General features: G+C 37.4%; 2 protein-coding genes across 3 annotated transcripts in view; both read right to left on the minus strand.

Annotated features, from left to right (window-relative positions):
* The window catches only part of prkg1a (protein kinase cGMP-dependent 1a), a 76,705-nt gene extending 74,936 nt beyond the window's left edge, over positions 1-1,769 (minus strand). The window contains exon 1 of one of the 2 annotated variants that reach the window (XM_016561706.1): positions 1,298-1,769. In XM_016561706.1, coding sequence (XP_016417192.1) covers positions 1,298-1,551 — 254 coding nt within the window. In that variant the 5' untranslated portion in view covers positions 1,552-1,769. Of the gene's footprint in view, positions 1-845; positions 1,100-1,297 lie in introns of those variants that run through there. The other variant, XM_016561707.1, reaches the window with a different exon arrangement.
* A 14,345-nt stretch (positions 1,770-16,114) lies between these two features.
* Positions 16,115-18,756, minus strand: nkx1.2la (NK1 transcription factor related 2-like,a). The gene is made up of 2 exons (XM_016561708.1): positions 18,543-18,756; positions 16,115-16,707 (listed from the first exon to the last, which is right to left on the minus strand). The coding sequence occupies exons 1-2, from the start codon at positions 18,754-18,756 to the stop codon at positions 16,115-16,117; spliced, it is 807 nt and encodes a 268-aa protein (XP_016417194.1).
* Positions 18,757-24,977: the final 6,221 nt, after the last annotated feature.

Raw genomic sequence — 24,977 nt, forward strand, 5'->3', positions numbered from 1 at the left:
GATTTCACCAAGTACAACATGTTCCTGGATCAACATCCTTGTTGATCCTGGAACAACATTCCAATTAACCAATCAGAATTGAGGGATAATTTTTCAGGAAATATCTGTTTTAGGCTTACCATCAGGGTTAGGTGCTTCTATACCCTTGGTAATCAGCTATCATTTCACACTGATTTTAGGAATAAATTATGGGTAGGGTTAGGTTTAGGGGTAGGGATTGGGTTTAGTCTATATTTTTGGACAGTAATGTTGATCCTGGATCAACAAAAGATGTTGATCCAGGAACATGTCTTACTTGGCAAAATCACAGCGACCGTGATGCTGTTATATTTCCCACAGAGTCTTGAGATTCAGCCCAAACACAATTTGTAACTCGGAAAGCAAGGATTTCTGTACATATACACACATATATATATATATATATATATATATACACAGGTGCATCTCAATAAATTAGAATGTCGTGGAAAAGCTCATTTATTTCAGTAATTCAACTCAAATTGTGAAACTCGTGTATTAAATAAATTCAATGCACACAGACTGAAGTAGTTTAAGTCTTTGGTTCTTTTAATTGTGATGATTTTGGCTCACATTTAACAAAAAAATTAAAAGAACCAACGACTTAAACTACTTCAGTCTGTGTGCATTGAATTTATTTAATACACGAGTTTCACAATTTGAGTTGAATTAGTGAAATAAATGAACTTTTCCACGACATTCTAATTTATTGAGATGCACTATTTTTCAAAATAACAACTGAAAAGCCAAAAGCAATTAGCAAAGTAGATTAGGAAAGTAGGAAAGGATTATTTAGATTTTGCAACCCTTAGAAAGTTCAGTCATACCTTCTACAAAGATGCTCAGAGAATCGGATGAATAGGGCTGATGGGAGGGGAAGCATATGGTCAAACAAAGCACTTTCTAATTGCGTATTAAATATCCTGAGACAGGCTCTTGGGCGCTACACGTTTAAACCCTAAAAGCCGATAATGCACGAAGCTTCCTGTGCTCGGAGCCCTCTGGGAGCTGCTGCTGATGGTTCAGATCAATGATACACTCTATCTCCACCACCTCCTCCCTTCTCTGTGAAGCTTCACAAAGATGCTCTGTCATCATGAGAGTTTCTTCATTCATGTCCTCAATCCTCAACTTCAAATAGGCCTACACTTAATGATCTACAGATGGAACCAAATCAAAGAGTGCCAACGAAGTGTCAAACTATTAAAAGTCCTGACTCAAGACTTGAGCAAAACCATCAAGCATCAGTTGCGAATGTTAAACGCTTGCGAAATCTCACCTGTCAGATTTGGCAACTCTCCCAAGGCTTTGATTTGATAAATCCTGGTGCGTTTGCGGTTCGGCTGATATTCCCTGCGCGCGGTGCGTCCGGGGTCCGATCTGCGCGCGCGGTAAAACGGACTGACATTTGTGCAGCTTTCTCTTCAGCTCGTTGATTTCGTCTTCTCGCTCCAGCAAACGTATTTCCAAATCTCGTATCCTCTCCTCCTTCAGCATTAAAATCTTGGCAAAGTCTTCCTCTAGGTCGCTCATTCTGAGGTAGTAAAAAAAAAACTTTAATCCCCTTGAAATCAACCAGGCGCGCTCTCAAACTGTATCACGCGCCCAGACGAGCTCTGGTTGTGAAGCTCCAGTGTAAAGCAGCTGATCTATCCACGAGTACAGTTGGAAACGGGAGTCGGCGTCGGTCCCGCTGTCGGTCACTTCTGTCCCAATCATCCCCGTGCAAAAACACACACCATACCGGGTACAGACTGTCTTCTCATACACGGGGTCTTCAGGATAGGCGGAGTTTCACATTTGTGCTTGGGGGGGCTAAAGTGGGGGGATGAAAAGCCGCATCGGAAACTCTATATTCTACATATACCACGATAAGGTGCGTTTACGTGGACATTTTAAAGCGCCGAGGTGGTATGAATGCAGTTACACTGGAATCACAATCGTGGAAACAAAATGTGAACTGTACCCTACCGTCAGAAACCACACGCGCTCTGACTGATATGACAACTTGCAGTATCCTACATGTAAACGAATTATTCTTCGAAAGAGTCGGATTCACTTCAATGAATCGGTTGAACATTCAATTAGAATTGAATCTGTCCGGGCAGTTTCCGACTCACTGAACCGAGAACTGTCTGATCTGGATTGAACCAAGGATTTGAAAGAGGGCGGGGCGAAAAGTTAGTTAAACCTACCAGAGCTAGTCAGTCGCATGATTCAACACACATACAAAATAGAATTGTTTTTATAAATAGCATTTTAAATGCAAACCCTTTTAGCTAAGAGATTAATTTTAGTATTGTTAAAAAGTAATGCAAATTTTATTTATATTTTTTTATGAAGTGATTCATGGCTGCAACAAAATGAACTAGGACAAGAGAAATTACAGTAAAATCCTTATAATAAATACATTTAAAAAAAAAGGGTCTATCATAACCTTCCTATGTGGCTTTGAATGCCTCGCCGGAATGTCACGGGACGACGTGCTGACATAAGGTGCGTTCGACTTGAAGCACGGCTACAGACGGCGATCAACGAGAGTAGCCGTTTACAGTCGGGGGCGGAGTTGAAAACGGAGCTGTCAAGCCGGACATTTCTGCTCCCGGTAGTGACGCTCTCGCGGTGTTTGCGTACTCTATCACAGATGAAGTGAATTAAATGCAATATTTGTCAAATACACAGACGTTTCAGAAACAATCGTGAAATGGCTGTGTCGTCATCAACGCTCCTGCAGTCGTTCTGAAAAAGCTGCGCCAGCTGAGTCAGCCGGCTGCTCTCGAAACGCTATCGCGGTACTTTGATGCCACACGTGACAGTGACGTGGCGTCGGCGCCGGTTCAAGTCGGACAAAATTTCTAACCGGCATGCACTGCTTCAAGTCAGCTGCCGATCGGTTTGTGCGGCGCATGAAGTCGAACGCACCTATTAACAATTGTATTGAACCTGTTCTCTGACACGAACTGTTCAAAAGAACCGATTCGCTTAAATGTACCAGACTTTCCATCGTTAATATCAACGCGAGTCTGAAGTGGCAGTTCTAAAACAGGCATGTACAAGTATCTGGTGCTTTAAGCCTGCAATCACATATAAAATATAAAGTAATAATGAGTTGTATTTTGTCTTTTTTAAGTGTTTTTCCACACGCTCAAATAATGCTAAAGCAGCCACTGGCAGTCCCAAAATCAACGTGGCTCTTCATCCAAGTCATGTGATGAATGGATGACGTAATTTCGTGCAACCTGACACGTGAATCACATCCTGCAATATTTAGGCATCTTAGATCAGTTATTCAATCTATAAAGAAAAAAACAACAACAACAAAAAAACGGGGGTTTTTTTACATTATTTTATCCTGTGAGTTGAATAAAGCTTTTTGGTAGCAGCGTTATTTCTTTCTATGAGCACTCTGAGAGACATAGCTACAGTAGACTATTGTGCATTCATGCCCATCCAGCCATGATATGAAAGCATCATCCCTCTTCACATTCGGGGCTGTAATTCAGATGCAGGGATAGAGAGAGAAAGGGGTGACTAACCATCTATTGTTTTTCTTTGAAAGGCACCCAATGCACAGAAAACTTCTTTTAATCTAAAAAAGAAGCCCTATACAGCACAGTAGCTACACATCTCTTATAAAATAAATAGTTCAGAGCTAGGCCATTGTAAATGTAGATAAATGCACACCTGTGAATGTGCATTCTATATTAATGCTATATTCTATATAAAGTCAAATAAAACACAATAAACCACTCAAAGCTGCGTGTTAACAGTGCTCTTGGTTAAGGGGGTTTTGGCCTATCCATGATAAAAACTACTGTAAGACCTAAAGTGTCTAAAGCTTTTCAGACTGAACATCAAAGTGGGATCATAACAAGAAACAGTATAAGATTTTATGGCTGTGCATTCACCTTATTGTTGATCTAATCACTACTTATTTGTTTTTAATGTTATCATTATCAGTTAAGCAGGATTTAAAATCTGTTGTCTTTGGTGTGATCAGAGAGATGTGATATGAGCTCATTCTCTGGCTCTCCTGCTGTGCGAATTATGACACTGTGATTAGCACAGGACTGCTGTGTACCTGAGGGAGCGATTGGATTACAGGCTGGGTGGGGTGGGGCTGGTGGGTGGTGCTGGCGCAGACATTACTCATCCTATTCCTGTTATACAGTCTCTCTCTCTCAGTGAAACCCAATCGGATGTCTCTGAGCTCCAGGACCAGAGGACGTTCTGTCAGTCATTGATCAGTTCTGCCGCTATGCTCTGAAATCTGGGATACAGGAAGTCAGTAAGAAGATATGATCAATACGACAGACTTGATCAAGAGTTCAGTGATCATGTGTTATTGGTGGTGCTTACTAAGGCATGGAACACTATTATTATTGCTGATACATACAGCATGTGCTACAGTCATGAAGAATGCCTCAATTCGGGCAGCTTAGCGAGGAGACGTGTTTCTACTTATCTAAATGACCAGACTTGAAAAAAAAAAATGTGTAAAGAAATTGCTGTAGAAATTGCTTCCTGCAATATCAGAATATCATATATGTTCACACAGTAGTCCTGAAAGGAGTGCTAAATACACAGACAGTTCTGTTCATTTAGATTAATTCTAGATTTACATTAGTAGAAATTGTAAACGGTAAACTTTCATAGTAAAAATTAATATTATATTTCCATAGTAAAATGAATTTTACATTTTTACAGTTAAAATGTAATGCAATTTAATTTAATTGTATTATACTGTATGAATAGAACTGTAGCTTGTAATTATTTGCTTGTCACATTATTGACATATAAATTGGCATTGTGAGTTATTCTATGCTGTTAAAAATTTCTCTTGGGTTGTGAAAACAGCTAAATAAGGGTATAATGCAGACTCCGGTGGAGAACAAGACACAATTCCTGTTAAATGAAAGAACAAACTGATCTGGAGAGTATTGGATGAATACTCAAGAGGATGAAAGCAGCAGGAGTTACCCAAAATAGCTGAGAATAAAAATTAAATCCCTAAAGACCTTAAAGGGGTCATATGATGCTGCTAAAAAGAACATTATTTTGTGTATTTGGTGTAATGAAATGTGTTTATGCGGTTTAAAGTAAAAAAAAACACATTATTTTCCACATACTGTACATTATTGTTTCTCCTCTATGCCCCGCCTTCTGAAACGCGTCGATTTTTACAAAACTAATCGGTCTGAAAAGCGAGGTGTGCTCTGATTAGCCAGCTATCCAGTGCGTTGTGATTGACCGAATACCTCAACTATTCCTATCAGTTGCTGTATTTACAGGCATGACTCAAGGCTATAAAAGGAGATTGACTTCTTTTATCTGTCCATACAGACCAATCTATGCCTGTATGTACAGGACAATTTGTAAGTCACAGCTGTTAGTAAATACAGTTGCACAGAACACCTTGGCAATGGATTAGCAAACACTCCAGCATCGAGGACAAGTAAGCACCACTCATATTTTCTCCAGAGAATGTAAAAGCAGTTTAAGACTGCCATATCGTAAGCTTCCTGTGCTGATTTATTATGCAAACATGTCTGTTTCTAAACAGAGGAGTCAATTTTCTGAGCGTAGAGGTGAGGGTCGCTCTTCTCAGCAGCTTCCAGATGCATCTTTACAAAACAAGGCTTGAGAAATGTCACAACGTAGCAGTCGGCTCAGAGCCTTTGTGAGAGAGTCAAACTCACGCTAATTACTGTCTCTCTGTCTGCTTATATTTTATAGACTGTAACTTCACACGGCCTGTGCTCACATTCTCTAAATGAGGAGATTCAGGTTGATATAAACTGAACTGACTTCTGCTTTCATCTCTGTGTATGTGTCGGCTTCTCACTTATTCTCTCCGTTTCTCACGCTGTTGTCTCCCCTCAGGTTAGGCATGTTATATTTTTAGAGGAGTGTTTTTACACGCTGTTCTCAAAGGGGGATTATTTCCACTTACTCAGGTGTCTTGTAGAGGCATCTTATTAGACCTCATTCTTTGTGGAAAATAGGGAGTGATTGGATGCCATCCAATGGACTATTCAAATGGGCTGATTATCTAATCTCTCTCTTAAAGGGGTCATAGGATGCTACATGCACTTTTACAAGTTGTTTGAACTGAAATGTGTGTTGGCAGTGTGTACATGATCCAGCCTCATCTACAGAAGAAGGGAGTATAAGGTTTTGTGATGAATCTTTGCAAATCGCCTTTCCTAATAATGTGCTAATTAGCAAGTTTCAGGATGAATGCGGCTAAAGTAAACAGTCTTTCTGAGAGCAGCTTGGAAGAGAGGGGCGGGGTCAGCATAGCTCATTAACATTTAAAGGAAAATGACAAAAACGGCTTGATCTGAAAAGAGCTGTTTTTGACAGGGTAAAAAAGGTGTTTTTTACACTACCATTGAGAAATTTTAACCAAACTATGTTACAGACTTTTCATTAAGACCCTAAAGAATCATATCAACTTGTGGAAAATGGGCATCCTATGACCCCTTTAAAACTGTAATGATTTCATTTCATGCTCTTCAATTTTAAAAGGACTGTTTAGATAACTTTTAGTACCAAGTTGTTTCCCCATTCTTTTATTTTTTATCCTTTTAGAGAATTATTTTGAACAATATAGAGTGAACAACCAGAATTTTGACTCCGTATCTGACTCACTCATTTACTCTCGGTGCTGTCATTGCCATCAACATGCAGGGACAAAGCTAAAAGATCTTCTGCTATGTCAGACCGTCAGATTTCCTCTCACAGACTGCCCACATCTGGTGGAATTTATTGGTCTCGGCTTTGGAGTCCTTTCCCTGTCTCAAATATGGCCTTTCCTTCTTGACCTGTTCCTCAAGAGTCCAACAAAAAGCTTCTCTGATGATAGCCAGACAGTCTATGCGGGTGCTCCTTTCTTATCTTCAGGTTAAGCCTGGTTAAATCCAAATGTCTTCTCACTAGACTAGGTCACTTTATCGGATCCTTTAAAACCACCGGTGAGAATGGAGACCAAGACAGTTAGAACGATAGATAGATATAACAATATAATGACAGATAGATAGACAGGCAGACAGACAGACAGACATAGAATGACAAAACGATAGATAGATAGACAGACAGACAGACAGATATGTAGCTGTGTCAACTTTGGCATTTTATTTGCGCTCTAAGGCCAGGCTATGATATATGTGGTGCAGAGTGATGCTGTGTGTTTACACGTGTGTGAGTGGCGCGTAACAGACCTTACATGGTGCGGCTGTGCTCTATAAAGCTGCGGTGGGACCCTCTTCCTGGCAGGAACCTAAAGAGAGCAAACAGATCCCCCTACTTCAGTGACAGAGCAGCATAGACCACAGTCACAATCATTCCTCAGATAACCTGATCTAATTGTAGCTGCAGTAGAAAAACAGAATATCTGTCTACATCGCTGCCCCTTCCTGTGTGTGGGCTCCGTTGTTTAGGATAAACGTGTGTTTGTGTAGATGCGTGTCTATCACTCAAGTGGGAAAGGAATCGTTGGAGAAAGGTCAGCAGGCAGATGTCTAGTTAGCAGACAGGCGGGAAGGCTGTCAGAGAACATAAGTTGCTGTGTATTTTTCAGGGGTGGAAAAACATGTGGAAGGCTCAATCCTTACTGAGGACCTCTTGTGCAGGCACTGGAACGGATAAAGCCTGTTTCATCACAAACTCTATTCCTTTTTGTATAGACTAAAGGAAGAAATTTCATTGGAAATTTCATGGGTTAAAATGCAAAAAATTGTAGTTTATATTGTTGTTAAAGTGCTTATATTAAAGGAACAGTTCACTCAAAAATGAAAATTTGCTGAAACCCTCAGGCAATCCAAAATGTAGATGAGATTGTTTTTTTCATTGGAACAAATTTGGAGAAATTTAGCTGCACACCATTGGATCCTCTGCAGTGAATGGGTGCCGTCAGAATGAGAGTCCAAACAGCTGATAAAACATTGCAATAATCCACAAGTAATCCACATGACTCCTGTGAAGTGAAAAGCTGTGTTTGCAGGAAACATATCCAACAGTAAGGCTTTTTAGATAGAACTGTGGGATGAGTCTAAATTACTTTATCTGTCGATAGAGCTTATCTTTTATACAACGAGGAGCATTCCTTTAATATCACCAACAAATGTATGCACAGTATTAGTTTTTTTTAACAACTATATAGAGATAAGGACAATGTCTAAATGTTACATCAGTCACCAAACAAGAAATGGGGTGAGATTTTTCAAGTTTGTCTGGTATAATAAAGATACTGTACATTACATTCTGGACATTAAACAAAAACAGTGAAAGAACTAGAACATTTTTGTTTTGTGAGGGAACATAACATTTGCTGATTCTCCATTATTTTTGTGGTATTATCATCTGCAGTAAATCAATGTAAAGGCTGAGGTTAGCAATGTCGAAACTTTTGTGTAAAAATAAACCCATTCAGATGGGATCTGGGCAAACCGGTCCAAAGCAGATTTTTCAAATCATATATTCCAAGAGGAGCGATTTCAAGTTTATAAATCAGATGTTATTTTCTTGAGCGTCTATGTTCTGAACAATGTCCCTCCACAGCATGATTCCTCAAACTGATAGGGTCTTGGGTGTATATCAGCTAGTCTTGACCTGTACCAGCGCGTTGTTCTGGAGTTGCTTACAACAGTATTTATTCTCTCTCTCTCTCTCTCTCTCTCTCTATATATATATATAGCACTTTGGGTATGAGAAAAGGGCATTCTATAAATTAAAAAAAATTATATGGGTGGAGAGGGTTAGAGCTTGGCTCATTATTTTACAATTATTCTATATATAAAAATATTCTCTCTCTCTCTCTATATATATAGCACTTTGGGTATGAGAAAAGGGCATTCTAAAAATTAAAAAAAAAGTATATGGGTGGGGAGGGTTAGAGCTTGGCTCATTATTTTACAATTATTCTATATATAAAAACATTAGCAGTCAGTGGTATGTATTCATTTAAACTGCTCAGCAAATATGTGTGTGTGTGTATACCTAGGCTGGTATGTCAGGCATGACACTGCGGCATTATGGAGAGTCAATGTGTGTGATAATTGTCTCAAACAAAATTGTCCTCGTAAATGTCCAGCTTCCTAAAGATAAATGTAGACTGCTATAGGGGCTTCCATAAATCACCGCATGATGGGCCCTGGTAAAACTACCCTTAAACTTTGACTCAAAAACAACATCACCTCTGAAACTCAAGCCCACATGCTCTAGATTCTCCTCATAAAAACCCTAAACACAACAAACATACCCTATTTCCAGTAGTCCCAACATGCACAGTATAGGTCCGTTATGTTATGTCAGTCTGCTCTGTTGTTCACTGCAATGCTGACCCTGAGTAAACATGCTCTGGTCCACGTCTCTGACAGAAGAGCTGTGCCTCAGGTGTTTTAGTGCTCAGAAGGGCCCTCTGACCTCTGACCACTGGTGAGTTTGATCTAGTACAGCCTCAAGATCTACTGCTGCTTCCGGTCACACATTCCATATGGTTAATACCTGTTGAACATGCTTAGAAAAATAGAGAGAAAACAAACGGATGACTAGGGAGAAATTATAGAGAATCTGGGGAGAAAAGAAACCCATGAAACAAGGATAAAAATGTGAGGTACTGAATTAGTGGATAATTTAGGATTTTATATTATCTACTGAGGGCTTGGTGACAATCACTGGAGAGGAAAGTCGTTTCAAAAGGCAAAACAAGTTACTATATTCTGATGAAATTAAGAAAACAATCATGATTTTCTATAGAATAGCATACACTGATAAATTGTTCAGTTTCACTATTTTTTATTTAATTTTAGCTATTTTGCAGTTAATTTAAAAGTATATTTAAAGATATCTTGAGTAATATGAGGTCAAGAACTGTATGCACGAGTATGACTAAAAGAATTAGAACATAAAATAGTTCTGCGTAAAGTTCTAGGACACTAAAACAAATCCAAACAATTCACTCAATGGAACAAACACTCGATGGAGACCCTGCTGGAAGAACTTTGCAATAACATCCAATGCATCCAAATAAATTGTTCAGTTTCACTATTTTTAATTTCATTTTAGCTATTTTGTACGGTGGCCGAGAGAGCTCAACGCACTGCAACTTAAGAAAATTGTTCAGTTTCACTATTTTTTATTTAATTTTAGCTATTTTGCAGTTAATTTAAAAGTATATTTAAAGATATCTTGAGTAATATGAGGTCAAGAACTGTATGCACGAGTATGACTAAAAGAATTAGAACATAAAATAGTTCTGCGTAAAGTTCTAGGACACTAAAACAAATCCAAACAATTCACTCAATGGAACAAACACTCGATGGAGACCCTGCTGGAAGAACTTTGCAATAACATCCAATGCATCCAATAACATTGAGAGCAGTAGGACTACCCACTAATAAAAATCAAGAAGAAGACTGATAAAATGTTAAACTTATGCAAATTAAACATAAAGCATGAAGAACAATGTATTAAGACCTTTTGTGGTTCTCTAGAGCGTAATACATAATGAGGTCCATGAAAACATGTCATTCTCAGTGTAATTCTGTAGATAATGAAACGTATCGCCCTCGATGGAACAAACACTCGATGGAGACCCTGCTGGCAGAACTTTGCAATAACATCCAATGCATCCAGTAACATTGAGAGCAGTAGCACTACCCACTAATAAAAATCAAGAAGAAGACTGATAAAATGTTAAACTTATGCAAATTAAACATAAAGCATGAAGAACAATGTATTAAGACCTTTTGTGGTTCTCTAGAGCGTAATACATAATGAGGTCCATGAAAACATGTCATTCTCAGTGTAATTCTGTAGATAATGAAACGTATCGCCTGAGAGACTGCTCTATCAATCAAATAAACACAGATAAAACCATTTCCAAAACATTTTCATAAACCTTTCCTTTTCACGTTCTGCCTTTCTAAAGAACACGGAGTTACTGAAACCCAGTCATTAGTGGAACTATAGACACACACAAAAAAATATTTTTCAAAGTCATAAATAAAACAAAGCTTATTGGAGTGTTTTAAAAAAATAAATCAAAATTTCATGTTTAATTCAATGTGTTACTGACTGTTTATTTGTAGTTATTTGTGAAATTTACTAGCAATTTCTGAGTGAAAAATGTTTCAAAGTAAATCCTACACCAACTTTTTTTTAGTTTACAGTCCCACACTGTTTGTGTGTTACAGATTGATGCCTCACAACTGCAACTTGCTCAGGTGTAAACTAAGTAAACTACTATTACTTTTCTAAATGAGCAGACTAACAATATCTGCATCCCAAATGACGCACTGTACACTATGCACTTATACACTATGTACTCAACCGTGTATAGTTTATGAATTTTATAAGGATTTTTTTTATTTATCATTGGAGTCTGATAGCCCCTCCCCCTCCACTACATGTGGAGTGCATGAAGTGTCCAACATTCCACACATTTCTTATTGGTTGTTTAAGTGCATTATTTGTTTTTGTTTTGTTTTTCATTGTGAACGCACTATATGCAAAAAATATACTACAAAACAGGACAGAATAGTGCCTTAGTTCGCGAATTGGGACACACCTACAATTCGACTCATAGCTATTAAAACAGCCATAAAAATCTCATAGAATTGCATTTAAAAAGTTGTATCTTAGAGATCAAAATATCATAGACTTGTAAACTCTTTTGACTTGGAGCTACCACATAACAATCTAACAGCGTGACATGCAATGACCAGTTATATTTTCTGTGAAATGCAATAAATGTACCTTTTCCGGTTTATCATCAATGAAAGACTGAATATTAATTACTGGAAAGAGGTGATCATCATACGTGTCTGTATTAAAACACATGCAGTATTTATGCCTTCCATTCTCTCTCTGCTGCCACATTAATCAGTGTTGTGTTTCGTAACAAGACACGGGCACAATCAAGCGATCTGACTCTCAGTGTGTTTCCCAACAGTCAGAGATTTTCAATCAGGGTTCGTTCAGAGAAGCATCAGCACGCAACAGCAAGTGCTGCCTCGGAGTGCATGAGGAAGAATAATTTACTACAAAGATATCTTGCACAGGATCAGTTAATCTCATACAAAGTTAATTTAGGGAAGGCAATTCATGAGATATCAAGACAAGAGGCCTCATCAATGTGAAGGATCCTAGAGAGTTTCTTTCATCGTGCAACATCATCAGCCTTGGTGTGGCATGTTCACTGACGGCGAATAATTGCATTTATACAATATGAGTCTTAGACTGCTCCTAACAGACATCTAATAATCAGCCATTTTTTGCTCACAAAATGAAAATCTGCAAAAAATAAATAAATAAATAATACTAACCCTCAAGATGTAGATGAGTTTGTTTTGTCATCTGAACATGTTTGGAGAAATTTAGTATCACATCACTTCACCAATGGATCCTCAGTGAATGGGTGCCGTCATGATGAGAGTTCAAACAGCTGATAATTACATCACAATACATTAAAGAAAAAGGTATTAATGATGAATTTGTTTATTTACTAACATGCAGCTTTTAACTTCGCAAGACATTAACTGATAGACTGGAGTCATGTGGATTTTTGTGATGTTTTCATCAGCTGTTTGTAGTCTCATTTTGTCGGCACCCATTCACTGCAGAGGATTCAGTGAGCAAGTGATGTAATGCTAAATTTCATCACTTCAAATGCTTAAAGGTCCTGAGGGAAAGCAAATTTTTATTTTTACTATTCCTTTAAGATATCAGAACAGTATTAACTACGATGAATAATCGCACAATCAGACAAAAGACAGTTGATGTAGCACAGTCTGCATTGGCTTTTACCCAAGATGCCACTGCGGTCACATCATACAATCCGAAAAGCAACAATTCACAGAACGGAAAGCACAGGGGGGAAAAAAACACCCGGCATAAAAACTGAATGAAAAGAAAGAGACAGAAGCTAAAATCTGAAAAACAACACACACATAGAGGGAGGCTTTCACATTTTGTGTTTAATGGTCCTCTTACTGTTCCCCACTGCGGCAGAGTGTGTAGTCATTCGCAATGAGAGCTCACACAAACAAGAACACTAGATGTGTGAGTCAAACACTAGAGTAAACATTGCCCTAGGACAGAAGACCAAAATAAAAGCATGATTTAATGTACGAAGATCTCTTCAGACAAAACAAAAGGCGCCAAACTCCTCCTGAGAGTCTGTGTCTCATCTCGGTCTGTACATGTTTGTGTAAGGACTTGTGAAGTGGTCCTCCTTGTGTTTAAAGATGTCTACAAATGGAATGTACTGCACACTCAAAACTCACATTTTAGGGAAATAGCTATCAGAAGGCGTTGCTTCAGCTTTTTGTGCATGACTGCACTGCCCCACATTAGGCCACATATCCCAGCATTCCATGAAACAATGGGAGAGAAACAGGGTGACTGGAGAAGCCCTTGGCATATACTCATGAGCTATTCCTTGACCAAAACACTTCACTGTTTTCCCAGCTGCCTCAAAATAGAGCACAATGTAAATCTCCCACCCCGCCATCTCTCTCACTCACAGTATTCACTATGCTCTCTCACAAACACTCTCGAGCAAAAGAATAGACTATTTCTTAAAAGTAAAGTGTGTAATTTCTGCACCACTACTTTAACTAAACCGAAATTGAAAAATAATGACTTTTCAAACAGTGTTGAACACGTTCCCCTTTTTAATTTTAGCATGCAATTAATATACCTGGAGAGGGAAATCCATTAGGATCTTCATTCATCTCAGTGGAGTTCAGTTGGATCATGCTAAAAGAATGTGGATGCGACAAGTCATGTGACTGACTTGCAAATGACACGACACACACACACACACACACACAGGAATTGCTGAAACATAATTTATGTTTTAACTAATATGTATGTATATATATATATATATATATATATATACACACTGTATATATACATATAATAGAAAAAAAAAAACTGTTTTATCAAATTCCTTTTTTTCCATTGATGGATATTCAAACTATCCAAAATGAAGAATGAAATAACTAACTAACTATATACAGTATATATATATAGTCTTGGAAAAGTTCATTTATTTCAGTAATTCAACTCAAATTGTGAAACTCGTGTATTAAATAGAGAGAAATAGGCCTTTTGTGTACATAGAAAAAGTCTTAGATTTGATAAAACAATTGATAAAACAATTTTGTTTTTACTATAATATATTATTAATTAATATTATATAGTTAGTTCTTTATTTTGGTTAGTTTAAATGTTCGTCAGCAGAGAAAAAAATGCCTTTTCTGCATAATCATGTTACAGCCTTTATGAGCTGGAGCTGACTGATAGTTGATAGAACACTAGTGACCAGTCAACAGACAGGACTAGAAATAATTATTCGTATATACATATTACAATTTGTATTAGAAGAAGGTTTAGTTGAATATCTCACCACATATATGAGAACCTCAAAACTTCATCACTTTTACTTCAAAAGTAAAACAGTCCTAATAAATCAACCAAATACTGTCCACAATGTGTCCACAAACACTTCTTGAAATCATCTTTAAACTATGCACCAAGTAATTGTAAAAATAACTAAATAAATGTAATAGAACTGAAGTGATGGACTATCACATGAACTCTGCAGGAGGTAGTGAGGATTGACAGGGTTCCAGATTGGAGAACAGGCTGAAAAAACGAGAGCCAGGACAATACAGAATGTCACTCAGCCAGAGAAACACACAGGCCATAAGGGCTGGATTCAACTCCCACTTCACTCCTACACAAACACACACACACAACCCACATGATATCACAGTCACACACACAGACACACACAAAAAAAACACATGAACTTGGAAAACAAGTTGTAGTGTGTGCTGGAATCATTTCCAAAGGATGAGAGAATATCTAATCATCTCTGCTGAGAAAACACATGATTTTAGAGTTAAACTGAAGGTTTACGAAATATTCAAAGACTAGTTTGGTGTAGACATTACTAACCCTCCAATAATTGTATCTAAATTAAAGGTGTTTCATTTTAATCTCTTAGAACAATACTCCTAACCAGTCAGACATTTCATGAGAAAACATTTCCTTTTTGCTAGTGTCAGATCCTTTGTGATGTGAAAACCCTGAAGAAAATCCAAAGTGATATTCTGAGACCAAACAAATAAAATGAAATCAGCACAGTCCTGAATTCAATTCATTCTAAATTCATCTAATGACATCTGAGAGCGCACTGTCCTCTAGTGGTCATATGATGTAATTGCTCTTCTTCAGTAATGTACTAGTTGCCTGCAGTGCCATTCAGATCAATATTTCCCAGGCCCTCTCGATCTCACACACTTTAAAGCCGTTATTCCTACTGCTCCATTGATCTAGACAGAAAATCTGAAAACTGCACAATATACACACTGTTCAGTTTCAAGACACATGATGCAAAATAATTACTGCAGCAACAGTATTAACATGCGATTCTGAGCACGGTCAGTTTGGTTTGTTTGCATACTTAGCAAATGTAGATTACCGGGGGGGCGGGGGTGGAAATAAAATATTATTTAGTTGTTATATTTCATAATATTTTAATGTCACCATTATATGAATGAAGTTTTCAACTCTTCTACAAGTTTTCATGTGGCGCCATCTAGTGTTTATGAAGAGAATAGACGTTAACCTATTTGGTTGTGATGTTATTGGTGTAGAAAAAATAAATCGACTATTACAGAGATTCGGAGAAATCGATACACGATTTTATTGATGACCTCATTAACATGTTTCTACATATTGTAATGAACATCACTGTCTTTCATTTCAAGTTATTTAAGGAATTGTATGCTATTAATCCACAGTAATGTATCAAACTGCTGACAGGACCAATAAAAAGAAAGATACATATATGCATCTCAGCTTTAAGATTTACAGTGGTTGCCAAGGTGGGTGCCAAGGTATATTTCTGCACACAGCTGTCAGTGAAAACAGTTAGGCTATATAAATTAATTTTAGGCCTAATTAATTATTACATCAAGCCAAGACTAATCCCATCCTGTTGAGGATCACTGAACAAGTAATCCACTTTATAAATTCACATTTACACGTAGTCTATGATCATTCCTCCTTCCAGACTTCATAAGTGAGGGGGGAAGAATGCTGGTTGGAGAAAGCCATCGGGCAAAAACGGATGCAAAAGCCCACCGGAAGATGCCAGGTGCACTGGGCCAGAATGAAAGATGACGTTCCCGGTGCTGAATGGAGGGTGGAGGGCAGATGTGGACCCACAGGTCGGGCTGATGTTCGTGCTGGGTTGCAGGGAACTCTCTGCGCCAGGGTTTTGCTTTTTCCACTTGGTTCTTCGGTTCTGGAACCAAATCTTGACTTGGGTTTCGGTCAGACTTAGAGAGAGCGCGAGATTTAGTCGCTCGCATACGGATAAATAACGCGTAGCGCGGAATTTGTTCTCTAGAGCCACAAGCTGTTCGTATGTGAACGCAGTTCTGGCGCGCCGCGGCTTCGCGCAGCTGTGATCTGAGCGCCGCCGCCGCTGACGCGACAGATCATCCGGCGCTGGAGTCGTTCTCTCTTCACCTGCCTCATCCGGTTCTTCACAAGGAGAAAAGCCCGATCTTAAATTTCTGAGCGAGGTTGATGAGTCCAATTCAACATCTGGATCAGGAGGCTGGAGCCTGACGCAACTTTGATGTTCATCAGTTGATCGATCACCTGTCAATAAAAATATATCGATATGTCAAGTTTCTTTCAGACAGGTAAAGTTTTTAATAATTGTAGCTATTTAATTTCTGACGAATGAACCGAATACAAGACGACAGTGTTATTTATTTATTTGTTTGTTTTATTGAACAGAACACAACTAGGCCTATCACATTTTGACCTTGGTTTGCCTTATCTGAACGTTTAAATTAGCTTTAAAAGATTGAAATTATAAGGATGCAGGCCTTAAACGCAGTTAGATGCCTAGACAGGGTGTTGCTGGAGTGTTCTGGCCTATTGCTAGGCGCTGCTAGGGTGTTCTGATTGGTGCTTTGACTGGCATTAATTATAGAGTAAAACTGGGCTAAATCTGAGGTGCTCTATACGGTTCAAATACAGGGATAACATAAGTGTAACGCATAAGTAACACATTAGCCTATTTTATTATTTAAATTGTTATGAATGAATAATAATCAGAATGACAGATTATTCAAATATGTAGTTTATTAATTAACTATAGGGGAATTAATTAGCCTATACAAACTACCAACTTATATAGATGTTTAATTAATAGTAGACTACAGAATTTAGGCTAATTGGTGCGGTTCGCTATTGGAAAGTAAAATTTATATTAGGCCTTACACTTTAGTAAAATAATAATAATAATAATAAAACAATTAAATAAGAAATTTGCTATCAAAATAAATCTTATCCAGTAATCAGCTGAAGAAAAGTAACTGGCAGCTATGCCGAGAATTAAACGAATGAACGTGAGGAGCGCTGTACTAAAAGTCCTGTACAGGAATAGGGGGAGGATGTTACTGTGTGGATTTCAAGAAAAGACTGCCGTGGAATGGGCCATAATCCCTCAACAATTTCTAAATCACAAATCGCCTCAAATGTCATGTTGCGGAAAGAAACCCTAGTTAAATCCAGCTCTGCCATCCAGCCATGACGCGCTAATGGAGTTTCATATTTGTCGGCAGATCGATAAATGTCATCTATTTAAAGGGAAGTTTTAATCGAACGATATTTGGGATCAGACATGGCAGGGGTTTGAAGTTGGGAGCCGCAAGCTGCTGGAGGGAGATATGCAGCATCCAGTAATGGGATATCGATCAAAGTGAGCGCAGGCATTCTCAATGGGACGATTTAAACAATTATCTGCCCTGACTGTCCCAATGGCAATCACTTACTCAGCTGCGGCTGCTTAAAGAAAACGCAGTCTTGGAAATGAGGGGGAAGGTCAAATTCACAATCTAATGACACAATATGATACAAAAGGTCTGTTTATAGGAGATATACAGTGAAAAATCGTATATTTAACCATATTATTTTTAATACATAGGCATATGTGAAATCATACAAACACATAGGAATATTTTACAAAATAAAAATTTAGTGTTTTTTCTTCTCAGAATTCTATAGTGGCATCTAGATATGGCATTTCTAAAAGGCGTAGTAACCCCAAAAGACAAAGGTTGTGGAGGTCTCAAAAAGATGTATTATTTTAACATATAAGTAGCCTATATGCTACGTTTCAGAACAATGTTTCAGTAACCACCAAAGTTGGATTACAAATTAGCAGCGTGCGCTATACACTGGCGAACAGAAGTCGCGATAGTCAGATGGTAACCATAGTAACAGCTGCTCGATCGCTCATCGCAAACATAAGCAGGATTATTTTGTCACATTAGTTAGGCTACACATCAGAAATATTTTAGCGTTTTGTTTAAAATGCAAGATAAACCTCTAATGAATGCAGTCAAAAATACTTAAATAAATTATTTCAAAAGTTGACCACTGAAATAATTCGCACACTGGTGTGGTTATTATTAATCCCTTACCTATATTTTTGCAGATGGAGAGCGATCCTTCGTGCTCAGGACTTTCCTCCAAACTTCCAAATTCTGTGTTTTCTGAAGATGATGTCCGTTCTTTCTCCGACACGGCATGTGTTTTTTTACTTGTGAACTTTTTAGGATCCAATATGTCAATAATCGAAAAGGAAATCCGATGACCTGATGTTGTTTTCACTCCGGACTCCTGATATTCAAGCATTTTCCAAATTCCAGTAGTATTTCTGATAGCTTATTTCTGTATTCTCTTATAAAGCAGACACAGAAAGTGGATGCAGCTTCTGGTCGGATCTGAGGCGCTTCGGTCAGATGTCAGTGGATGAAGGTGTGCTTGAGCTCTTTAACAGGTCCATTAGAGGAGACGCGTGAACACGAGCGTTTAACGGGATCCCTTTCGATTGGCTGAGAGCATTCGGTAGCTACTTAAACCTGCGCTCATTTCAATCAATACAATATGGATAAGTTCCCAGGCTGACAAGTTGCATAACTCAAGAAACTGTTGCATCTAATGTGTTCTTTTGCACAGTATGTTTAGCAAAGAGCCCTTGCAAGATCATTTTAGGTTTCTTCAGTGTGCTTTATAATACCTAAGTGTATTATCAGAGATTTATTGTGATTTATGTTTTAAACAATAGTAAATAATAGTAATTAAAATATCTCTATTCTCCAATACTTATTACTCCTGACAAAAAAAAACTTGTTTTTAGTAACAACTGAGAAATATTATCATTGCACCCCTAAATAAAGCCAATTTTGCTATCAAAGACATTTTTTCCTGGCAAATACATTATGTGGGGTCAGTACAGTGTGTTGGTTTATTTCATAGTCAATAGCTTAAGCCAGTATCTTCACATTCACTATGTGGCATCAATCTGCCAAAGCTTGGGATGAATCAATAAACGTGTGTCGGGCACTGATAAATGAGAAGCTCTCCTTCAAAGCACTACTGTTTCACTATCTAGCTAGTGATTTACTTCTGTTAGTCTATTCCCCAAAATACATACATAAATAAATAAATACAATATAATAATAAAAACCATTAGCTACTGACAGGATTCCCAAGACTTAAAATGACATCTAATATATTAAAGCCTGAGATATTTAAAGGGGCCACACTTAAATGGATAATTAACATAAAGTGGTAAGTCTATCATCAAAGAAGGTATTTAAAAAAAAAATGTTTTTTTAGTTCAATTAAGTCAATGGAGTCCAATCCAAAATAAATAAATGAATAAAAAATATAAAATAAAATAAAAATAAGGGTAAGTAAAATAATTTTTAGTTTTGGTTGAGCTAACCCTTAACCATTAGCGACAGGGTTCCCAAGACTTAAAATGGCATCTAATATATTAAAGCCTGAGATATTTAAAGGGGCCATACTTAAATGGATAATTAACATAAAGTGTAAGTCTATCATCAAAGAAGGTATTTAAAAAAAAAATGTTTTTTTAGTTCAATTAAGTCAATGGAGTCCAATCCAAAATAAATAAATGAATAAAAAATATAAAATAAAATAAAAATAAGGGTAAGTAAATTAATTTTCAGTTTTGGTTGAGCTAACCCTTAAAAATGTATGAATGGAATTCCATTAGATAACAAAACAGACAAAAATCACATTTATTTTAAAGGAATATACATTACGATTAACTACACCTGTGTGAACCTGAAGGCAATTTACTTTATACATCTACTAAAAACTTGATTGCAAAAAGAGTATAAACGTTAGTTTTGAGAAAAGCATATTTCTGCAAATGTCCACGTAGATATTTTTTAATGTTTAAGTGGCTTTAAGTGAGCAAATACTCACTGTAGATAAAAAAAAGACAAGTGCATTGTCAGAATACCACACACAAACTCACAAACACCATATCAAACCCTTGTCCACTTCTCAGATCACAGATGTTGATTCCTCTCCTCTCCTTTATGACACAGAGTGACTTGACCTCCCCTGCACTGCCATTCAGTTGTATTTCTACTTGTTTGCTAGCAGCCTGCAGTGTATATTTTGTGGTGGTAACATGGTCAAACTTCAGACACTCACTGTCTGAACAGGGACTGTTTGCTTGCATTAGCATGTCTAAGCCCAGCGGCTTGCACTGAGTGAGCTCCATAAGAATGGGGGCTGAAGTCTTTCCTGCAAGTTTAAGACTACAAGTTTACAACTTCCTCTCTGCAGGCCTGCCACTATGCACATCTGTTTACACAGGACCAGAGCACAAAAGTGTGGCCCAGGGGGCACAACGTAGTCTCAGGTACTGAAGATAAAGAACGCACAAGAGGTAAGGTGGAGAATTTCAAGACAGCTGCTGGAGCCAAGAGGAAAACTTTGGGTGGGATGCCTGGGGAGAGGGGCACATTTACGGACAAACCTCTCCACTGTTCCAGCACCCCACCTCCTGACCCATAAACTCACCAGAGCACCAGGAATATCTGCTAAATGTCGGATCATTCATGTAGTTGCATCTTGTGGTGGAGCTCTGTTTACGGATGGGCGTTTACTCTTTGTTTGGCTTTGTCCCTTTATTCCTATCCAGAGTGCAGTGGACAATAGAATGGGAAATTGCTGAAATGTCACTCTTTTGAAGATTACAACTTCAGAGCACTAAAAGTCTCATGGATTCCCCTCTTTAAATGAAGAAGAGACTTTAAAAATCTTATGAGGGGTGTAAAGAGTTTAACTTATTTGTCTCTGAAAAGCAATGCTTGTTACAGTGAAGCAGCATTGCTTTGATATTCCTCAAACTTTCTGTTAAGGTAAACTACTATTTATCTCAAACCACTCAATACAGATTTAACATACACTTTTTTTGTAAATAATTTAACCCTTAAATGTGCTATTTTAGTTTTGTAACTTCATTATTCTCATTTAATTTAAGATTAAAACTGTTCAGCGATGGTGTCATATTATTTGCATAAAGATATGCGATTGGTCTTCGTCCATAAATTATTTGCATACAGAATTGTGATCTTATTATCTTTGAATATACTACTTACAGCTGCCTTTACACTGTCACTAGTCAGCTATGATTGCTGATTGTTGTTGGCATAGAACCAAAGCCTACAACTTGTTACCTTCCTGCTGCTGCCCATTTCCTTCAGAAAATACAAATTTAGTTGAAAAATATAATTTATCATTTCAAATATTGAATTTGCAGAATTGTTAAGATTTATCTAAAAATAAATTGCACAATGCTCAAACAATCTGAATGCTATGAAATACATGAACACAAAAGAACTGGAATCAAATTGCTGTGCTCATCCAGTGTAAGTGTCAAAAACATTGGAAAAGCATCATACCAAAACTTTTGGGCATTATATGAGAGTGATGTTTCAGGACATCTAGGCGAACACAAGGTCGGCAGCATTGTTTGGTAATTGTGCAAACGGTTCTACCTGTTCAGCAGCAGGCATAATGAAGGCTTGCTGGCAGCGTCCGGGACGGGTGAGCGCGTCTGGCAGATGCTGACATGCAGCAGATGTGGAAAGTGGCTGGGTGATTTGTTAAGGGCCTGGATCATAGCAAAAGAGGGCAATTAGAGCAGGGGACACTGTCACACATTCATGGACATTGGCCCCCTTTTCACAAACACACACTCTTTCCCAGAGGTAAAGGTCAGTTCACTCTACTTTATACATGCTTACATTACAGCTATCACTATACAGCCAAAGCAAGTAAATGACAGAAGAAACAACCTCAGAGAAACCAACCATATATTTATTGAAATAAAACTTCACATAGTTTCTAGAATAGAATAGAATAGAATAGAATAGAATTTATGTTCAAACTGGGACTGGTGGGAAATTAAGGTTGCAATTGTTTTCTAAATAAAATTCCTTAAATAAAAAAAAATAAAATACCTTTAAACTTAACTGAAGTTAAATGGAATCAGTTAGGGCTGGACGATATGGCCAAAATTGATATCACGATATATTTCTTAATTTCGGTCGATACGATATCATTCCAATATCGATATGAACACTATTTATCTGAAATAGAAATCTTTTGTAACATTATAAATGCCTTTATCATCACTTTTGATCAATTTTAAGCATCCTTGCTAAATAAAAGTATAATTTCTATAATTTCTTTCCCTGTTTAAAAATCATATCACCGTTATTGAAAAAAATTATATCGCGATACATATTGATATTGAATTATTGTCCAGCCCTAGAATCAGTCTCTATTTGTGAAAGAAACAAAAAAGAAAAAAAACTTTATAATTTGTCAATAAAAACACAAAAGTGGTGAATGAAAAAATAAGTGACACTGGCCCTAAATAGAATAGAATAGAATAGAATAGAATAGAATAGAATAGAATATATATTTGATTTCCAAACACAGTTTTAATGAAAAAAAAAATCCTTAAATAAAAACAACTAAAATACTTTTAAACTTAACAGAAGCTAAATGGAATCAGTCACTATTTTAAAAAAAATTGTCAATAAAACACAATAGTGATGATTGGAAAAAAAAGATTTGACACTGGCCCTCAACAGAACAGAACAGAATTGAATTAGATTTTCAAACACAATTTTATGATGATTGGAAAAAAAGGTTTGACACTGGCCCTCAACAGAAAAGAACAGAATAGAATAGAGTAGAGTAGATATTTGATTTTCAAACACAATTTTATGATGACTGGAAAAAAAGGTTTGACACTGGCCCTCAACAGAAAATAACAGAACAGAACAGAATAGAATTCACTGCCACACAATTAAATTGAGACTAATGGAAATGACATAAAATTAGATAATGGTAAAAAAAAAGGCCATCAAACAAAGCAATCTTCATAATTCGACATTGGGTGAAGGGAAATCTCATTTTAGAACCAGAATTTACTTCTGCCTTTTGCCATCTCTGTTATGGTCTTTCACTGTCAGTAGAAATAACAGGACTCTGTGAGCAGTGTAAATTTCTATTGGCGGCTGTCACCCTGGAAACGCACACACATCTATGTTTTGTGTCAGCTGTTTAGAGATGCACATACTAAACGCATGCAGAGGTGCCAGACTTCACTGGCGGAGAAGAAGTGCAACCCCATGCTATACAGGGAGACGGGATGCCTTTAGGACTGCAGCATAATCACAGAGTCTTCTGTGAATGGACACTCGGGTTAGTGCACTGCTAATGTAGAGTGTAAAAGAAAGAATTACACGCGGTCTGAGGTTATGGGCCACAGTCGGTGTGATGTTCTGTCACTCAGCACTTGCATTGATTGCTCATTGTTCACAGAAGGTCGCATCATAATTCATTAAATCTTAACGAGTCCCCCTGGAACCACCTGCATGCCTTTCCTCAATTGCCCCTTTAAATTACGAGCGACTCTCACGCTCAGCGAGCTCAAAAATGAAGATATATTCTCCATGTAAAGAAGAAAGCTATTAGTAACATTATTTAAACAGCCCTCTTTAAAGCCAGGGGGAGGCTGACTTTATGAAGGGCAATTAGGTACTCACTATAATTGATAATTCATACTCATCACAATTAGGCAGTATAAATAGGGTGTCTGGGATTAATGGTTATGGCTGTTCAAAGAGAGAGACACTGGGTAGAACTGGCCAGGCATGGCTGATGGAGTGGAAGGAGGCAGAACTAAATTCATCTCTATTTGTGGAGGAAACAGATTGTGTTTGTCCCTTCAACACACAACCGAATTATCCAACGGTTCCCTCACCTTCAGATTGTTCTGTTGGTGATGCTTTCCCAAAACTTTGCAAAATATGTGCAACTTAAAACTGGCATGTACTGATTCTTGAGACATGGGACAAAACAAGTCCCACAATCTTATCTCCAATTATGTTGAAATAAAGACAACTTTTCCATTTTGAAAATAGGTAGAAATGGTCGCTAGAATTTTCTAAGCTCAAATGTACCATTGAATTTTATTAAAATTACATTTATATGATTACTTACCCCCCCCCCAAACCAGCTGACCTCAAAATATATCTCAATAGCTACTTCATATATTACAATATATTCAATGTATTCGACAAAGAATATATAAATAATATTTTTTACATTTCTGCTTCTGCAACACTTATTATTATACATTCATTTTCTTTTGTTTGATTTATTTATTTATTTTTGGCCAGGTCAATCTTGTAAAAAAGATTTTATCTCAACGTGCTTTATCCGGGTTAAATAAGGGTTACTAAATAGGTTCCTGAATCCTGACAGAATCTCTTTTATAAGATTTCACAGCTGTCCCTACCTTTTACCAATATTTATGCAAATATTTATAAAATCTGGTTAAATCTAAGTCTCTCTTCATCCAGAAGATAAAGAAGTGAAACCAAACGTAAATGATTAAGTTTAACAGATTAACCCAAACCTTCTTTTAATCAATTCTGTAGTATGTTTTGTTCCAGTACTCAAAAATCATTTCATTTCAATTGTCATGAAATGCCCATCAGTAGTTTATG

This window comes from Sinocyclocheilus rhinocerous, unplaced genomic scaffold (genome assembly GCF_001515625.1).
Source record: "Sinocyclocheilus rhinocerous isolate Xijiao unplaced genomic scaffold, SAMN03320098_v1.1 scaffold1069, whole genome shotgun sequence".
In the NCBI taxonomy this organism is placed as follows: Eukaryota; Metazoa; Chordata; class Actinopteri; order Cypriniformes; family Cyprinidae; genus Sinocyclocheilus; species Sinocyclocheilus rhinocerous.